Genomic DNA, 15,230 nt, shown 5'->3' with positions numbered 1-15,230 from the left:
GGGGGGGGGGGGGGGGGGGGGGTGTGAGGCAGACCGCCGTCCCCGGGCCCGTCACGGCTCCAGCCCTGCCCTACCCCAACACCAGCCAAAGCTCTGTGCCAGCCCAGCGGTTTCGGCCTGGCAGTAGCTCAGGGAAAGAGCAGCTGGCGCTCAGCCGGCCTGGGCATGGAGGTGGCCGGAGCAGGTCGCATGGGAGAATGCGGGAGGCGCCGGAATCTGGCTCGGCCACGCTCTGCCCATGAGGCAGGGATGCCGCGAAGCACTTTCTGGACATCTGACCGCTTGGACAAGGATCTGGAAAAGGAAGCCGGCAGGGTACAGAGGAGGTAAAACCAATAAAAACAGCAAGAAGTTACCTAACATCTGCTGGGTCCAGGCCCCAGGCTGGCTTCGCTAGACTTCATTCTGGTCCCAACCCCAAGAAGTTGCTCCTATCTTGTTCACTTTACAGTCAGGGAAACAGGTTCCATTGGACCAGAAGAGCACAAGAGTCCAGAGAGAGGGTTGGGGTGACCAGCTGGGACCTCCGTGAGCATAAATCTGAGGCCTCCAGTGGCTGAGAGGGACGGGAGGGGTTTGGACATCCTTCCCTGTTCCCGCACCCTCTCCTACCCACGCCTTCTTTGCAGTTCAGGCCCCTCCTTAGGGAAGCCTTCCCTGATCTCCTCCACTGAGGTTAGGGCCTGGGCCACCTGCTATCACAGTTTGTCCTCTCTGGACTGTCCCCATCTGTGCAGGCCTGTCCCCAACGTGAGCCAGATGGGAGGAAGTAAAGATGGCAGCCACCTAGGGATTTAGGGATCCCAGCTTCTAAGCCCAACTTTACCCTGGTTTACTGCGAGGCTTTGGGTGGTCACTTTCCCGTGGGTAAAATGGGCCACCCTGTGTCACTGTCAGGGCTGGGAAGAGAAACATTCTCTCCTTGGAACCAGGGCCCGAAGGATGGCCATGACCTTTTTCTCCCAGGCACCCCTACCCTTGGGTCAACACCTAGCAGGGCAGAGTACCTGTGATTAGGGAGGGCCAAGGCCTCTAGGAGAGGGGGTGGCTTTGGGGGAAGATGTGCCTCAACCTCTAGTGTAAAAGACAAGAAGGGCACTGTGCTGCTTTCCCTCTGCACTTGAAACCAACCCAGGCAAGGTGGTGCCTGGAAAAGAGCCCCCTGATGGGCCTGGACTTAGCCTTGTGGACGGACTGGGCACAAATCCCTGCACGACTTTGGATGTGCCATGAAACCTTTCTGAGACTCAGTTTCCCCAAACATAAATGGGGACCTTACTAGTCCCAGACAACTGGGTTTTATTGATATTCGCTGTCCCATCCCTAGCCTCGCTTTCTCCATCTGAAAACTGGAGACTTCGACGGTACCGGTTCACAGGACTGCTTAAGGGTCCCGGAGATGAAGGAGGAAGGCCAGCGCGGATCCGAGAGAGCACATTCAGAGAGGGGAAGTGACCTACCTGGACTCGTCAGAGGGGATGGCCGCGGTGTGGGGAACCCCCTCTGTGGCCGCCCCAGGGCCAGAGAAGGGTCATTTCCTTCCGCGTTCAGCCCCGCCGTCACCTCTCCTGTTTGCTCGCCCTAAGTGCGGCGGCGCCGACAACGGGAAAACGGGGCCAGGCCGGATTTCCTCTGCGGACCTGCGGCTCCTAGAGCCCCCCCCATCCCGCCCCTCCGGACCCCGCGGGGCCACGAGCTGCACGTGCGGCGGTCCGGGCGGCCTCGCCCGCCCAGCGCTTCCTTAGCGACCCCCCTCCCTCCCGGCCCTTTCATCCCGCCCCCTGCCACCCCGCCCCTTCCCAGCCGGGGTTCCAGCGGAAAGATGCTTCACCCCCTCGCGCGTTCCGGAGAAACCGAGTCACGCGGGGGCGCGCCGGCCGGGCGCTAGGACCCCGCAGCTTGGCCGAGGGGGGGGCGTGGTGGGGCGGGTCGGCGGGAGAGGTATTTAAATTGGAGCCCGAGCTACCCCCTCGCGGGTCGGGTTCCCGTGGGGCAGTGGAGCAGCCGTGGGCCTCCGCGGGCCGTGACCCCGGGGTCTGGCGCGGGGTGGGGCCGTGGGGGGGCAGGTTTGCGCAAGATGTGCCGGGGCTGCGCGGGAGAGGAGCGGCGGCCGCGCTGAGCCAGGTAGGAGCCGCCCCGCGGGCAAGGCAGCCGGCCCCTCGGGGAACCGGCCGTCGCGCGCCCCTGGAGAGTGCGGGGTGCGGCCGGTCCATCCCGATGGCCCCCTCCGCCCCCAGTAGTCCCCTCCGGCCGCCGCCCCCACTCCACACACGCAGCAAAGCATGACCCTCCCTCGGCCCAAGGCTCCTGTCTCAGCTGATCTTTCCCGCGAAGGGAGAGGCCGGAGGAGTTCGTATTTGACAGATGGGGAAACAGCGGCAGAAAGGCCGGCACTTACTTGCCCGGGAACTCACAGCTAGTCAGGGGCAGATCGGGATTTGAATCCAAGTCTCCTACCGCCCTCGGACTCAGGCGGGCTAGCGCTTCCCATCTCACCGCACCAAATAGCTTGTCCACCTCTGGGTGGGGATGGGGGGCACCCACCTCTCCCTGAGGGGTTCTGAAGCCGGCCTTCTTCATGAGTGGTGAGATGTGAGGGACCCCCACCCCCACCCCCACCCGAGCTGCCTGAAATTCCGCCATCACAGCTACATTCCTTTGGGTTAAAGTCTAATTCCCCCGTGGGATGCACATGTCTCCAGAACGGGGCTTGCCCTTAGTGATTCACTGCTTGGTATGAACGTTCACAGCAGCTCTCCCAGGACCCTACGGTCCTGGTGATTGGAGCTGAAAGGAGGGAGAGGAGCACCCCAGAGCCCAGCCCTGTGAGCTTGTCTGTTTGTGCGTGGTAGGGGTGCGGGTGGGGGTCGCTGGAGGTGGTTAGGGAGGGAGATCTTGGCCTGGTGGTGGAAACGTTCGCTTTGGAGGCATTCAGACCAGATTCTGAATCTGTCTGCTCTTTACTACATGTGTGACTTTGGGTAAGTCACCTCTCTGCGCCTTGTTTTCCTCCTGGGCAAAATAAGGGCGGTTCTGTAGGGAGCAGGTAGCTGAGAACCTAATGGAGAAAACAGCGTTTGGGGCCTGTAGACCTGGGCTAACCCCCACCCCCCAGATGCTTACCAATGGGCTAAGTCACTTTCTGAGCCTCAGTTTTCTCATCTGTAAAATGGAAATTATGGTAACCACCTTACTGGGTTGTGACTTCAAGGAGATAATACAGATCAAGTGCTTAGAACAGTGTCTAATGCCTGGAAATAGTAGGGATAGGCTTATTATAATAGTATAATAGGCATTGCTCTCCCCCTTGTGCCCCCACTATTTCTCTCTCTCTCACACACACACACTGATATTCTCTGGCATTTGTCCTCCCAGTCAGAGTCCTAAAATGTCTCCTGCCTTCTCTTGGCGAGGCCGCTAGTCTGCAGGCTGGGCCTCCCTCCGCAGCGTGCCTCACCTGGGCCTGGTCGGCCCTCCGGGTCATTGCCCCAGCTGGCAAAGGCAATGTGTCCAGGACACCTTCACAGCCATTCTCAGCTCGATCGTCACAGTGGTTGGGGGAAGCCAACGGCAGAACAGCCACCAGGCGACGTGCCATACAGGTGGGACCCTGAGGCACGGAAAGGTTAAGGGACTTGCCCAGGGAGCATGGAAGCAGGAGTGCCTAAATGTAAGCCTGGGTCTGAGTGACCACAGACCACCGTCCTCCCTCTTGAGAATGAGTGGCCCTCACGTGCTGCACCGCGGGTCGGGGGCACTACTGAGGGGGCCCGCAGGTGAGGTGCCAGGGCCGAAGGCCACGTGCTCCGGGACTGGATGCGCAGGCGCCCGCCTTGGGGGTAGGTGAGATCTGGCAGGCGGAAGAGGGGGTAGGGAGGGCTCCTTTGAGCAGCACTGCCTTCAGCTCCAGAACTAATCCAGGTCCTTCCTTGTCCTGACCTCACAGCCCCCTGGAGTAGAGCTTCTACTCCTCACTTTGCCATTCGTTCAGTAAACGTTTGGTCAGCACCACTGAATAGACCCCTGTTCCCATCGAGTCAGAAATAAATTAGCAGGAGGGGCGCCTGGGTGGCTCAGTTGGTTAAGCCCCTGCCTGCGGCTCAGGTCATGTTTCCGGCCGGGGTCCTGGGACGGAGCCCCACATCGGGCTCCCGGCTCAGCACGGGGTCTGCGTCTCCCTCTGCCCAGCCCCCTGCTCGTGCTCTCTCTCTTTCAAATAAATAATAAAATCTTTTTTAAAAAAAGAAATAAATGAGCAGGAAATGATCAATGTGAGGAAGCAAAATGTGTGGGAATTTGGGGACTAGCCTTCCAGGCCCGGAGGCAGGAACGCACTTGCCGTGTGTGAGGAATGGTGAGGAAGCTCGAATCTGGTAAGGGAGGACACACGGCAGATGTGGTCAGAGGGGAGATTGGGTGGAGCCTGGATTTCGTTGGAGGCTCTCAAGCAGTGAGATTCATGCTCTGATATATGATTGAAAGACGTCACTCTGGCTGTGTGTGGAGGACAACCTGGAGGGCGTCAGGGTGGAGGCGGGGTGTTGTGCTGTCGACGAGGCCCAGCGTGTGGTGGCACCCCAGTGTGGAGCAGCGATGAAGGAGGGAGGTAGCAGCCCCGGGGTCTGTCTTTCAGGCAGAACAGACAGAACCTTCTGTGGCGGAAGGGGTATGGCAGGGAGATGAAGGGAGAGTCCAGAAGGACCGCCCCCGCCCCCCGCCCCACGTCACCTTGTGTCAGTTCTCAGTGCCTCCCTGGCCTGCCTGCTGGTGTGAGATGCCTCCCAGCAGAGTCCTCTTTGCCCTGGGGCACTCCCCGTAGGAGCCGGGTCAGAGGAGGAACACACCCCGGACTGCTCGGTGCTGTGCTCACTGGAAGCTCAGGGTCTGTGGGAACCTGGATGAGCTATCCATTACCCAGACTTGGGGAATCAGAGAAGGCTTCCTGGAGGAAGTGATATCTAAGATGAGACCCAGAGGATGAGGAGGCATTCAGCACAAGAGAGGGGAGGAAGTGGAGGTTTGGGGCGATGAAAAGGTGCTCGCAGAACTGAAGGAAATAGGAGGCTGCCAGAAGTCAGAGCGGGAGAGGGGACAGTGAGCGATGAAACTGGGGCGAAGAGCTGGCTGGGCAGGCACACTCCCCAAGGGCCTCAAAGGTCCCACTGAGAGGTTTCCATTCAATTCTGAGTACGCTAGCTTTCAAATGGGTGGTGATGTTCTGCTTTTTAAGCAGCAGAACCAGATTTCCTGTGAACGCAGGTGAGAGGAGAGCAGCTGTGGGGGGCAGGGGGCCCATGGCCCCGAGCTGAACCCAGGGAATGGGGTTGAAAAGACACCACTGTGGCCTAGGTGTGTTTGGACAAGAAAGGGCCTCAGAGTAACCATCTTGATTTAGAATTCATCACGAGGACACTGGTGGATTCCAAAGTCAAAGACTCAGTCCTCGTAGGTCCTGTAGACCTTCTAAGGCAACCTTCAGAGCTGCAATTCAGCGCTCACTTGTCGAGCACCTATGGGTAACCTTCTAGAGTAGAGCTTAAGGGCGCAGATTGCACAGGCCTGCCACTAGTAAGCTATGTGACCTTGGCCATGTTACTTAATCTCTCTGAGCCTCGGCTTCCCCATCTGCAGAATGAGAGTGGTAATCATAAAACCAAGCACTTGAATTACTGTGAGGATTGAGTTAACACATGTCAAGTATCGAGAAGAGTGCCTGGTGCATCGGAAGGGCTCTGTGAGGGCACTTTCTTTCCTACAGTGCCTCTTCTTTGATCTTTACCAAAACTTAGCAAAGTTGGCATTAACTTCAAAAGAGGAAACTGAGGCTCCGAGAAGTGAAGTGACTTGTACAAGGTCCCATAATAGGTAAGTGGAGGGAAAGAGAAAGGAGTCAGTTAGGGGTGACTGAGTCCAGTGCTCTTGGACAGCTCGATGTGTCCTTCCTCCCAAACACTCTATACATTCTGGTCACTTCCGTGCACTGATTTGTGACCCCAGTTCCCAGCGCAGAGCCAGCCTGGAGGAGGCATTCAGTTAAGGTGTGAAAGGGAGAAAGAGAGAAAAAGAAAGAGAAGAAAGAAAAGAAGAAAGAAAGAAAGAGAGAGAGAGAGAGAGAGAGAGAGAGAAAGAAAGAGAAAGAAAGAAAGAAAGAAAGAAAGAAAGAAAGAAAGAAAGAAAGAAAGAAAGAAAGAAAGAAAGAAATGACTTGATGTATAGGACCTAGCTCTCGAGCCAGGTCCTCAGTAAGTCCCTAGCAGCACTGGGCTTTGACTCTGCTCAGGGCCTCTGCGGTCCCCCTCGATGCCACCCTGCCTGTACATAGAGAGAACACCAGCAGGCCCGAGTGGCCCCCTGCGCTGGTGGTAACTTCAGTGAAAGTAAAGGGCCTGGAGCCTGCTCCTGGGGAAGTCCGCAGCAACAGTGCTGGGGGCAGGGCAGGCCTCCCGGCGGGGCTTCCTGTCAGGGCTCCAGGCCCAGGCTTCAAACAATGGCAGGGACTCCAGAATCAGAAAATCAAAAGAAAAAGGGCAAAATAAAAGTCCGGGGGTGCGGGGATTGAGGAATTCCGTTTGGGGCCTAAGAAACTAGGATGGGGGACCTGCTTAGGACGTGGGTGGAAATGCAGTTAGAGGCCTAGTTCCCCACCTCACCCCACCCCAGCCCTGAGCTTGGCCTGGGGCAGCCCTTAGAGTCCCTCTGTCTCCTGCTCACCCCCTCCAGGCAGTCTTCCATCAGGTAGGGTCTTTTGAAATCCAGATCTGACCAAGTCACCCACTGCTTCAAAACTCTTGCTGCCTCTGGTGACAGCCCAGCTCCTTGGCCTGGCACGAGGGGTTTTGTGGTAGGCTGCAGACCCCAGCATCCACGGCTGACTCAATCACGGCACCTTTGGTCCAGCTCTAGCTGTGATCTGGGGCTCCCTAAAGGCAGGCACAGACAGGACGGGAGTGATGGGGCTGGCCGTGGAAAGCAGCCAGGGGTCTTACAGTGTTTCCCTTTCCTCCCCACCCTCTGCAGAGCCATGAGCCACCAGATCCTGCTGCTCCTGGCCGTGCTGACCCTGGGCCTGGCCACCTCCCAACAGCGAGACAAGGTGCCCTGTAAGATGGTAAGAAGCCCTGCCCAGGTGCGGTAAGCCCCGAGGGTGTCCTACTGCCCCAGCCCCACAAGCCGGAAGTCAGAGGAGTTAGAAGAGGAAAGGGAACACATTTAACGCATTTAAACCTTGCATTTCATGAGTACCTACTAGGATGTTTAAATACTTGATGAACTCTTCCTCCCGTCAGGTAAGTACCATTATTCCCATTTCATAGAGTTGGAAACTGTAGTTTAGAGAGGTTAGGTGACTCGTCCAAGGTCATTCGACTCGGACCGGTGGGGCTAAGATGGGACTCTAGTCCCCCGAGCTGCCCCTGCAGGGCAGTGGACCCTCAGGGTGACACAGAACATGTGTATGTGTGGGGAATTTGGGTCCTTGACTTGTCTGCTGCTTCCCTGATGGGATGCCTCTCATTCACTGCTGCCCAGATCAAATGCCACCTCTTCCAGAGAGTCCCCCCAGCCCTCCCATGCTGACCTAGTTCCGCGTGCTCCTTTTTCTGGACTCTCACACTGAGCACGTCGGGTAGTTGGTGAATGGGTCCAAGCCTGTTTCACTTGCCAGACCAAGAACTTCTTCGGGGCAGGGACAAGGTTTGATTCACTTCTGCTCCTTTTTCTTGCGCTTGGCCAGGGAGACTAGCCCTGAAGTCACTGGGATGCTGCGGGATCCAGGGAAGGGGGACCACCTAGCTCCCCTTGGCAGGCTGGGCAGTCACTGAGGTCAAGGCAGGCGTCCGCTTGGGGAGGCGACAGGCACTCTGGCAGCCCGGCTTGGCCCTGGGGCTGGCAGCTCCTGACTCGGGGGGGCCGGCGGCACCTGTGGGAAAGGACCTCACGCTGGGACTCCGGAGCCTCTGACGACTCTGGGGGGAGCTCACTCCCTGAGCCCCTCCTTAGGGGGGTCAACACGGTAACTGATGCATGCCCAGATTCAACAAGGCAAGGGGTCCTTGCACTCAGCTGCGGAGCCTGCCGCAGAGCTGGTGCTCCAGGACAGCGGTGGTCCCGCTCTTCCTTCTGCCGTTTCTTCCTTAAGTCAGGATGGTCCCGGGAGCTGAGAGGAGGCTATGCCCAGTGGCCTGAGCTGGCGGAGAGGTGGTGAGGGAGGAAGCGGCAAGAGCCGGGCAGGGCCGGCAAGGTGGCCGGGCTAGGTTTGTGGCTTAGGGTGACGCTTGGTTGCAGTGGTATCCGTGGACCTCTGAGACCTCGACGAAGCTGCTAAGCTGGAGGTGGAAGGGCCAAGTCGCGGGATTGCCAGGAGCAGGGACAGTCACATGGTGCCTGAGGAGCGTGGTTCCATGTGCCCCTCCCGTCCCCCACACTCACCTTGAGCTCTGGGGAGGAAGCCTCGAGCGCAGGGAGCACCCAGGCTGGTGTTCCTGCTCCGGGGGCTCCACCACTCACTGTGACCTTGCACAGGTCACTGCCATCTTCAGGTTCTGTCTCCCCATTGGGGAAATGAGTCTTTTTACTCTAATGGTCTTTAACTCCATTTAGAATACATGGATTATCTCTTTCCTTTCCTTTCCTTTCGGAAAGGCAATGGAGTCAATCCCTCAGTCCTTTACTAAGCCAGGGATGCCCGCGACTCTTTCATTCATTAAAAAAATATACCTTTTGGGGCGCCTGGGTGGCACAGCGGTTAAGCGTCTGCCTTCGGCTCAGGGCGTGATCCCAGCGATCTGGGATCGAGCCCCACATCAGGCTCTTCTGCTATGAGCCTGCTTCTTCCTCTCCCACTCCCCCTGCTTGTGTTCCCTCTCTCGCTGGCTGTCTCTATCTCTGTCGAATAAATAAATAAAATCTTAAAAATATATATATATATATACCTTTTGTGAGCCAGGTCCAAGGCACCCACATCAATCACACCAATCCCTGTTAGCTCGGAGCTCCCTGCCTGGCAGGTCCCACACAGACTGTCACAATCAGGGGCCAGAGCTATGAGAGAGAGAGCACCGGAGCAGTGAGAGCCCAGAGGAGGCTGCACCTGCCCGGCTCAGTGCGCCAAACCCCAAGTTTCCCCTGCAGATCTGGGCGGGGAGGAGTAGGTATGACCGGCACAGGGAACAGCAGGGAGGAGGCCCAGAGGTAGGTGTGCGAGGGCAGGAAGAGCAGTCAGGTGTGGTCACCGCCTATGGGCTGGGCTGGAGTGGGTTGGGAGGAGAGAGGACAGGTCAGCAAGGGTTACAAACAGCCTTGAACCCTGCTGAGTGTCCTGGATTTTGCCCGGGAGGGGTAGAAGCAGAGAGTAGCACAGAGGGGAGGTTTTCTTTTAGCAGTTGCCAGGCATTAGGCAGGTGGAAGTGTCAGAATGGGTCAATGGATACAGAGAGCCCAGGGCAGGGGTGGGCCCGAGCTGGGTGGTTGTGGAAGTCAGATCCTTTCCTGGGTCTGGATTCCTGGGGTCTTCGAAAAGGTGAAAGGGAGACTGTATTTGCGCAGAAAAAAAAAAAATCAGGCTGCAGAAGGCACTTGTGCTAGGAGGACAAAGTTGGCCTTTTGTTGTGAAAAGATCCAGGTTCAAACCCCAGCTCTGCTCCTCCCCAGCGGGGTGAGCCAAGAGCCGCCTTCCTAAACTGAGCCTGGGTTTCTGAACAGAGCGGTGACCATATTTGATGGGCCTGCTCTGGGGGGGGCTCCAGTGAGACCATGGGCCTCACCGTGCTAAATAAAATGTAAAACGCTGAGTGGGTGCTGGGGAAGGGTGCTACTTTCTGGATAGGAAGCCCGGAGTGGTAATGTGAGTTGGTGAAAATCACACAGCAAAACCATAGACTTGTCACCAAAGAAGGTGGGCTGGGACCCTGCCCATCTTTCCCCTGCTTCCTACCCCCACTCCCATCTCCAGGGGCCAATCCGGACCAGGCCGTGGAAGGCCAGGCCACTGATGGAAGTGGGGCAGGTGGCAGCAGCAGAAAGGAGGTCTCATCTGGGGATACGCAGCGAGAAAGGCAGGCACTGGGACCCGGAGCTCTGCCCCATGGAATGAGGGCTGAGGCTAGGAGGCCAAAACCTGGTGAGAGGAGTGCAAATTGCACTTGGGAAACATTTCTCCCAAAATCGTTTCTAGTGTAACAGCCGCTGGGTGAATTTCACTATCTGGGCCCACAAAAGGAACCCAGGATGTGAACCAGGAGGCCCCGGGTTCCAGCTCGGCCCTGCTGTTCACTGGCTTGGGATCCTTCTAGGTGATATGTGGCTCAGTTTCCTGTGAAATGGGGTAATAGTCAGTATACGGTGTTTTGTGAGTTCATTTGTCTTCATATCTGTGTGTCCTTTCTGTGTCTGGGTATCCATCAAACTTCCTTAAGTCCCCCTCTGATGCCCGGCACAGTACTGAGTGCCAGAGACAGGGGCAGGGAGCAAGATAGGGGTCATCCAGATGTGGCATGATCGGGCCGGGGTGGAGGAATGTGGCGCATCTGGGGAGCCAGAGGAGAAGCGTTGCTCAGCCTGGCTGGGGCGGGGGCGGGGCTTGGGGCATCCTTCCTGGAAGGTGTGTGTGGTTCCGCCCCCTGCTGTATCCACTCATGCCCACTGCTCTCCCTGCCTTCCCCAACCCACCCCAGGTCGACAAGGAGGTCTTGTGCCAGGGTCTTGGCCTGCTCCAGGTCCCCTCGATGCTCCCGCGGGACATCGAGGCCCTCGACCTCTCTGGAAACCAGCTGCGGAGTGTCCTGGCCTCACCCCTGGGCTTCTACACGGCACTCCGACACCTGGACCTGAGCACCAATGAGATCAGCTTCATCCAGACGGGGGTCTTCCAGGCCCTGCCCCACCTGGAGTATCTCAGCCTGGCCCATAACCACCTGGCGGCAGGCACCGTGCTGAGCGCCCCCGGCCTGGGCCCCCTGCCTCACGTGACATCCCTGGACCTGTCCGGAAACAGCCTGTACAGCGGCCTGGCGGAGCGGCTGCTGGGGGAGGCGCCCGCCCTGCGCACCCTCTCGCTGGCAGAGAACAGCCTGACCCGCCTGGCCCGGCACACCTTCCGGGGCACGCCCGCGCTGGAGCGCCTCGACCTCCACAGCAACGTGCTCATGGACATCGAGGACGGGGCTTTGGACGCCCTGCCGCGCCTGGCCCACCTGAATCTCTCCAGGAACTCCCTCACCTGCATCTCCGACTTCAGCCTCCAGCAGCTGCGGATACTGGACCTGAGCTGCAACAGTATTGAGGCCTTTCAGACGGCCCCCGAGCCCCAGGCCGAGTACCAGCTGGCCTGGCTCGACCTGCGCGAGAACAAACTACTCCACTTCCCCGACGTGGCCGCGCTCCCGAGACTCATCTACCTGAACGTGTCCAACAACCTCATCCGGCTCCCTGCAGGGCCAGCCCGGGCCAGCGAGGGCGTCCACGCGCCTTCTGAGGGCTGGTCGGCCTTGCCCTTCTCGGACCCCAGCCGGAACGCCAGCGCCCACCCCCTCTCCCAGCTCCTGAATCTGGATTTGAGCTACAATGAGATCGAGCTGGTCCCTGAGGGCTTTCTTGAGCCCCTGACCTCCCTTCGCTTCTTGAATCTCAGCCGGAACTGCCTGCGAGCCTTTGCGGTGCCGCGCGCCGGCGTCCTGCCTTGCCTCGTGCACCTGGACGTCAGCCACAACGCGCTGAAGACGCTGGCGCTGGGCTCCAGAGCCCTGGGGTCCCTGCGGACGCTGCTTCTCCAGACCAACGCCCTGCAGGACCTGCCCCCGTACACTTTTGCCGGCCTGGCCAGTCTGCAGAGGCTTAACCTTCAGGGGAACCGGGTCAGGCCTTGCGGGGGGCCGGAGGAGCCTGGACCCCTGGGGTGTGTGGCCTTCTCGGGCATCTCCTCCCTCCGCTTCCTGAACCTGGTGGACAATGAGATTGAGCGGCTGCGGGCGGGTGCCTTCCTCCACACACCACTTACCGAGCTGGACCTCTCTGAGAACCCGGGGCTGGATGTGGTCTCAGGGGCCCTGGCAGGCCTGGAGGCCTCCCTGGAGGTGCTGGCCCTGCAAGGCAACGGGCTGGCTGTCCTACAAGTGGACCTGCCCTGCTTCAGCTGCCTCAAGCGTCTCAATCTTGCCGAGAACCGCCTGAGCCACCTGCCTGCCTGGACACAGGCCGTGTCCCTCGAGGTACTGGACCTGAGGAATAACAGCTTCAGCCTCCTGCCCGGCAGCGCCATGGGCGGCCTGGAGGCCAGCCTCCGGCGCCTCTACCTGCAGGGGAATCCACTGAGCTGCTGTGGCAACGGCTGGCTGGCCGCCCAGCTGCACCAGGGCCGCGTGGACGTGGACCCCACCCAGGAGCTCACCTGCCGCTTCGGCTCCCAGGAGGAGGTGGCCCTGAGCCACGTCCGCCCCGAGGACTGTGAGAAGGGGGGGCTCAAGAACGTCAACCTTATCATCATCCTCACCTTTGCGCTGATCTCGGCCGTCCTCCTCACCACGCTGGCCACCTGCTGCTGCGTCCGCCGGCAGAAGTTCAGCCAACAGTACAAAGCCTAGAGGAGCCGGGGGCTGCGGAAGAGCTCAGCAGGGGGACCTTCCCAGGTCAGCGGGGGAGCCGGAGGCATAGGCAGGGCTGGGGACTGACCCAAGGTCACACGGTGAGCCAGGGTCTGAGAACGCTGGTCTCTACATCCCAGCCCAGGGCCCCTCCTTTCCTTATGTCCTGCTGTCTTGGGAAGCGACCCACTTCCCAGGCCACACGTGTGGTCCGGCTGTGGAAGCCGCAAGTTGGGCAGTCTCAGGAGTGGCAGAGAACAAGGTCGACCTGTCCGATCAACAGATCATCTGTTTTGTGTCACATCCTGCTCCGGGCACTGGGGACGCCGGTGGAGGAGACACATCCATGCCCTCGAGCAGCTCCGAGTCCTGGTGGGGAGGTGGTCGCGAAGCCACGACACAGTGACCACGCAGCGTGGATGGCCAGGGCTCCCGGGCGCTGTAGCCCCAGCGGGCGGAGACGTGGGGCGTCCTGCTCCCCCCGGGGCCAGAGCACAGGAGGGGCAAGACCCAGAAGACTGGTCTGAGATGTTTCCAAGCAGACTGTTTGTCACATCTTCCCATAATGACTTTCAGCTTCTCTGGAACACGAAGAGCTTGTGACCGGAAGGGAACTGGAGCCACATGAGGTCTCGGATCCGGCTGTGTGGCAGCTGCAAGCCGGGGTTTCTGGCCCCAGTGCTGGACCATTCCATTTCCTGCTCCGAACGGGCTCTTTCCCTGCCTGGCACTCTCGGGGTGCGCATACTCGCCCGAATACCGCTCTGGCCCCTACGCAGGCACCCTGTTCGTCCCCAGCGCCCCCTGGCTGGTGAGCCAGGAGTTAGAACCTTAAGCACCGGGTCTGTTTGGCACAGGCTTTTTGGCAGCTGGAACATGTTTGCTTCTTTATGGCAGCCCTCTGACGTTGGTATTTCACCCATTTACAAAACTCCCGAGCTCTGCCTCTAGGGTCCTCCAGCTAAGAAATGCCAGACCCGAGATTCAGGCTCAAATCCTCCTGTCCCCAAGGCCCGACCTTTGCCACTGTGGGGGCTGTTGGCTGTTAGGTGGACAGGAAATGGCCCCGTATTGAGGGAGCAGGGCCTGGGAGCCTCCTGGGCTGCACCCTCCCCACCCACTCCTCTCCCTCCTCTCTCCCAGGCTAGGCAGACACAGGCCCTCTCCTCCTTCTCTGCCTCAGTTTCCCTTACTCCCTCCTTTGCAGACTGGTGTGTGTTCACCGTTTTCTCTCGCTCTTGCATTCCCTCTTCCTCCATTGAGCACAGCCTGGAGTTTGAGACCATGGAGTCCAGCCTCCCCATGGCACAGATAGGGAAACTGAGGCTGAGGAAGAGACTGGAACTTGCTCAGAGCTTCACAAGCCAGTGGCAAAGCCTGTGACAAAAGTGGACTCAGACTTCATTGGGGGTGTGAAGGGGATTTGGGGGCCGGACCTGAGTGATTTCCTTCTATCTCAGCTTCCTGTTACAAGATAACGCTGGCTCCAAACACTTTCGGGTCCTCGTCATGCAGGAATTTTTTCCTCCTAGAAAAGTGGGTAGAAAAACCCATCTAGATATAACCCCCTATTTCTTATGCCCTTGGAATCATGGGCTGTCCAGGAAGCCCTGGGGTCAGCCCAACGCCTTCTGTTGTTGTCTTCACTATCTTACCCATGCTTGGCCCATCGTCTGGCTCATGATGGTGCTTGGTAAAGTGTGAGACAATGAAAACACCCCTCTCTTCGCCCCATTTTACAGACAAGAAAACTGAGGCCCAGAGAGGGTCAAGGACTCAGGGAGTCAGTGGCAGAGCCGGGGCTAGAAGCTGGTGTCCTGGCCCCAGCCTGGGGCCCTGGTGGTGTGGGGGGCAGCCAGGTGGACCCAGTCCTGGTTGGGATCACAACCACAGGTGCTCGCGCACAGAAACACTCCAGCTCAGGCCTGGAGGGCAAGGTGTGAGCCCCTTCAGGCCTGATCTTTGAAAACACTACACAATGCTGCTCTCACCTCCAGGAACTAGGCTACGACCCGGGCCTGGGGACCAGCTCTTTGTATAACCCACATGAATGTATTAAAAAACAATTTTGAAGAAACAGTGTGGGCTGCCAGCCTCCTCCTTGCTGCAGAACATTGCCATCATTGCATCCACTTGAACTCCCTCTACTTCCATCGCGGTCTTCAAATCCTCATGGTGAACCTCATTGAGGGGAGACGGGGGGGGGGGAGGGGGGAGACTGAGGCTCTGGGTCCTCACCGCCCTGGGGCCTCAGCCCTCATTCCCCTGCCACACCCGTGACCTGTACATTCAACAAGCTCTGACCCCACCCGGCCCTTCCTTCTTGGCAGTTCACCTTCTCTCTGCTCAGCCCCTACCTCATGGCAGAAGCCGCGCTGTTGGTCCTGCCCACGCTCTGGGACCTCCCTCTGCAGCCGCTCTTCTCTTCACGTCCTCCTTTCACACCGTGGCTGTGCCGAAGTCTTGCCTATCTGAAATAGAGTAAAAAGACCCTTAAATCACTTTCCCTTTCCTTCTCCTTCACGGGGAAACGTCCTGGTGAAGTAACCCCTTCCTCCTCCCTCCATTCTCAACCCACCCCTGGCGCCTTGCCCTCCCCACCCCCCGCCCCCACCCCCGCACTGCCCTGGCTGAGGTTATCCTTTGCTGAACTCC

The 15,230-nt window shown here is 58.8% G+C and overlaps 1 protein-coding gene and 1 long non-coding RNA gene across 3 annotated transcripts in view; one reads left to right on the top strand and one right to left on the bottom strand.

Moving 5' to 3' along the window:
• LOC121102888 overlaps positions 1-12,560 on the bottom strand; it is a 58,547-nt gene extending 45,987 nt beyond the window's left edge. The window contains exon 1 of the long non-coding RNA XR_005834991.1: positions 12,485-12,560. This is a non-coding gene — a long non-coding RNA (uncharacterized LOC121102888). The remainder of the gene's footprint in view (positions 1-12,484) is intronic.
• Positions 1,991-14,654, top strand: LRRC32 (leucine rich repeat containing 32). 2 transcript variants are annotated; one of them, XM_040630878.1, is made up of 3 exons: positions 1,991-2,124; positions 7,018-7,108; positions 10,671-14,654. In XM_040630878.1, exons 2-3 carry the CDS (start codon positions 7,022-7,024, stop codon positions 12,573-12,575), a joined length of 1,992 nt encoding a protein of 663 aa, XP_040486812.1. In that variant the 5' UTR covers positions 1,991-2,124; positions 7,018-7,021; the 3' UTR covers positions 12,576-14,654. The 2 variants fall into 2 exon arrangements, with proteins under 2 accessions (XP_040486812.1, XP_040486811.1); XM_040630877.1 differs by lacking the exon at positions 1,991-2,124 and adding an exon at positions 3,369-3,602.
• The last annotated feature ends 576 nt before the right edge of the window (positions 14,655-15,230 follow it).

Source organism: Ursus maritimus, unplaced genomic scaffold (assembly GCF_017311325.1).
Source record: "Ursus maritimus isolate PB19 unplaced genomic scaffold, ASM1731132v1 scaffold_16, whole genome shotgun sequence".
Classification (NCBI taxonomy): domain Eukaryota; kingdom Metazoa; phylum Chordata; class Mammalia; order Carnivora; family Ursidae; genus Ursus; species Ursus maritimus.
Note: the sequence above shows the minus strand (reverse complement) of the source record. Positions and strands in the feature narration are given on the sequence as shown.

Excerpts from the sequence above, each read along its gene's own strand:
- LRRC32 (XM_040630877.1), top strand. The coding sequence starts at position 3,505 with ATGTGTCCAGGACACCTTCACAGCCATTCTCAGCTCGATCGTCACAGT. Across the intron at positions 3,603-7,017 it reads CCAGGCGACGTGCCATACAG|AGCCATGAGCCACCAGATCC; the intron begins GTGGGACCCTGA and ends CACCCTCTGCAG. Across the intron at positions 7,109-10,670 it reads ACAAGGTGCCCTGTAAGATG|GTCGACAAGGAGGTCTTGTG; the intron begins GTAAGAAGCCCT and ends AACCCACCCCAG.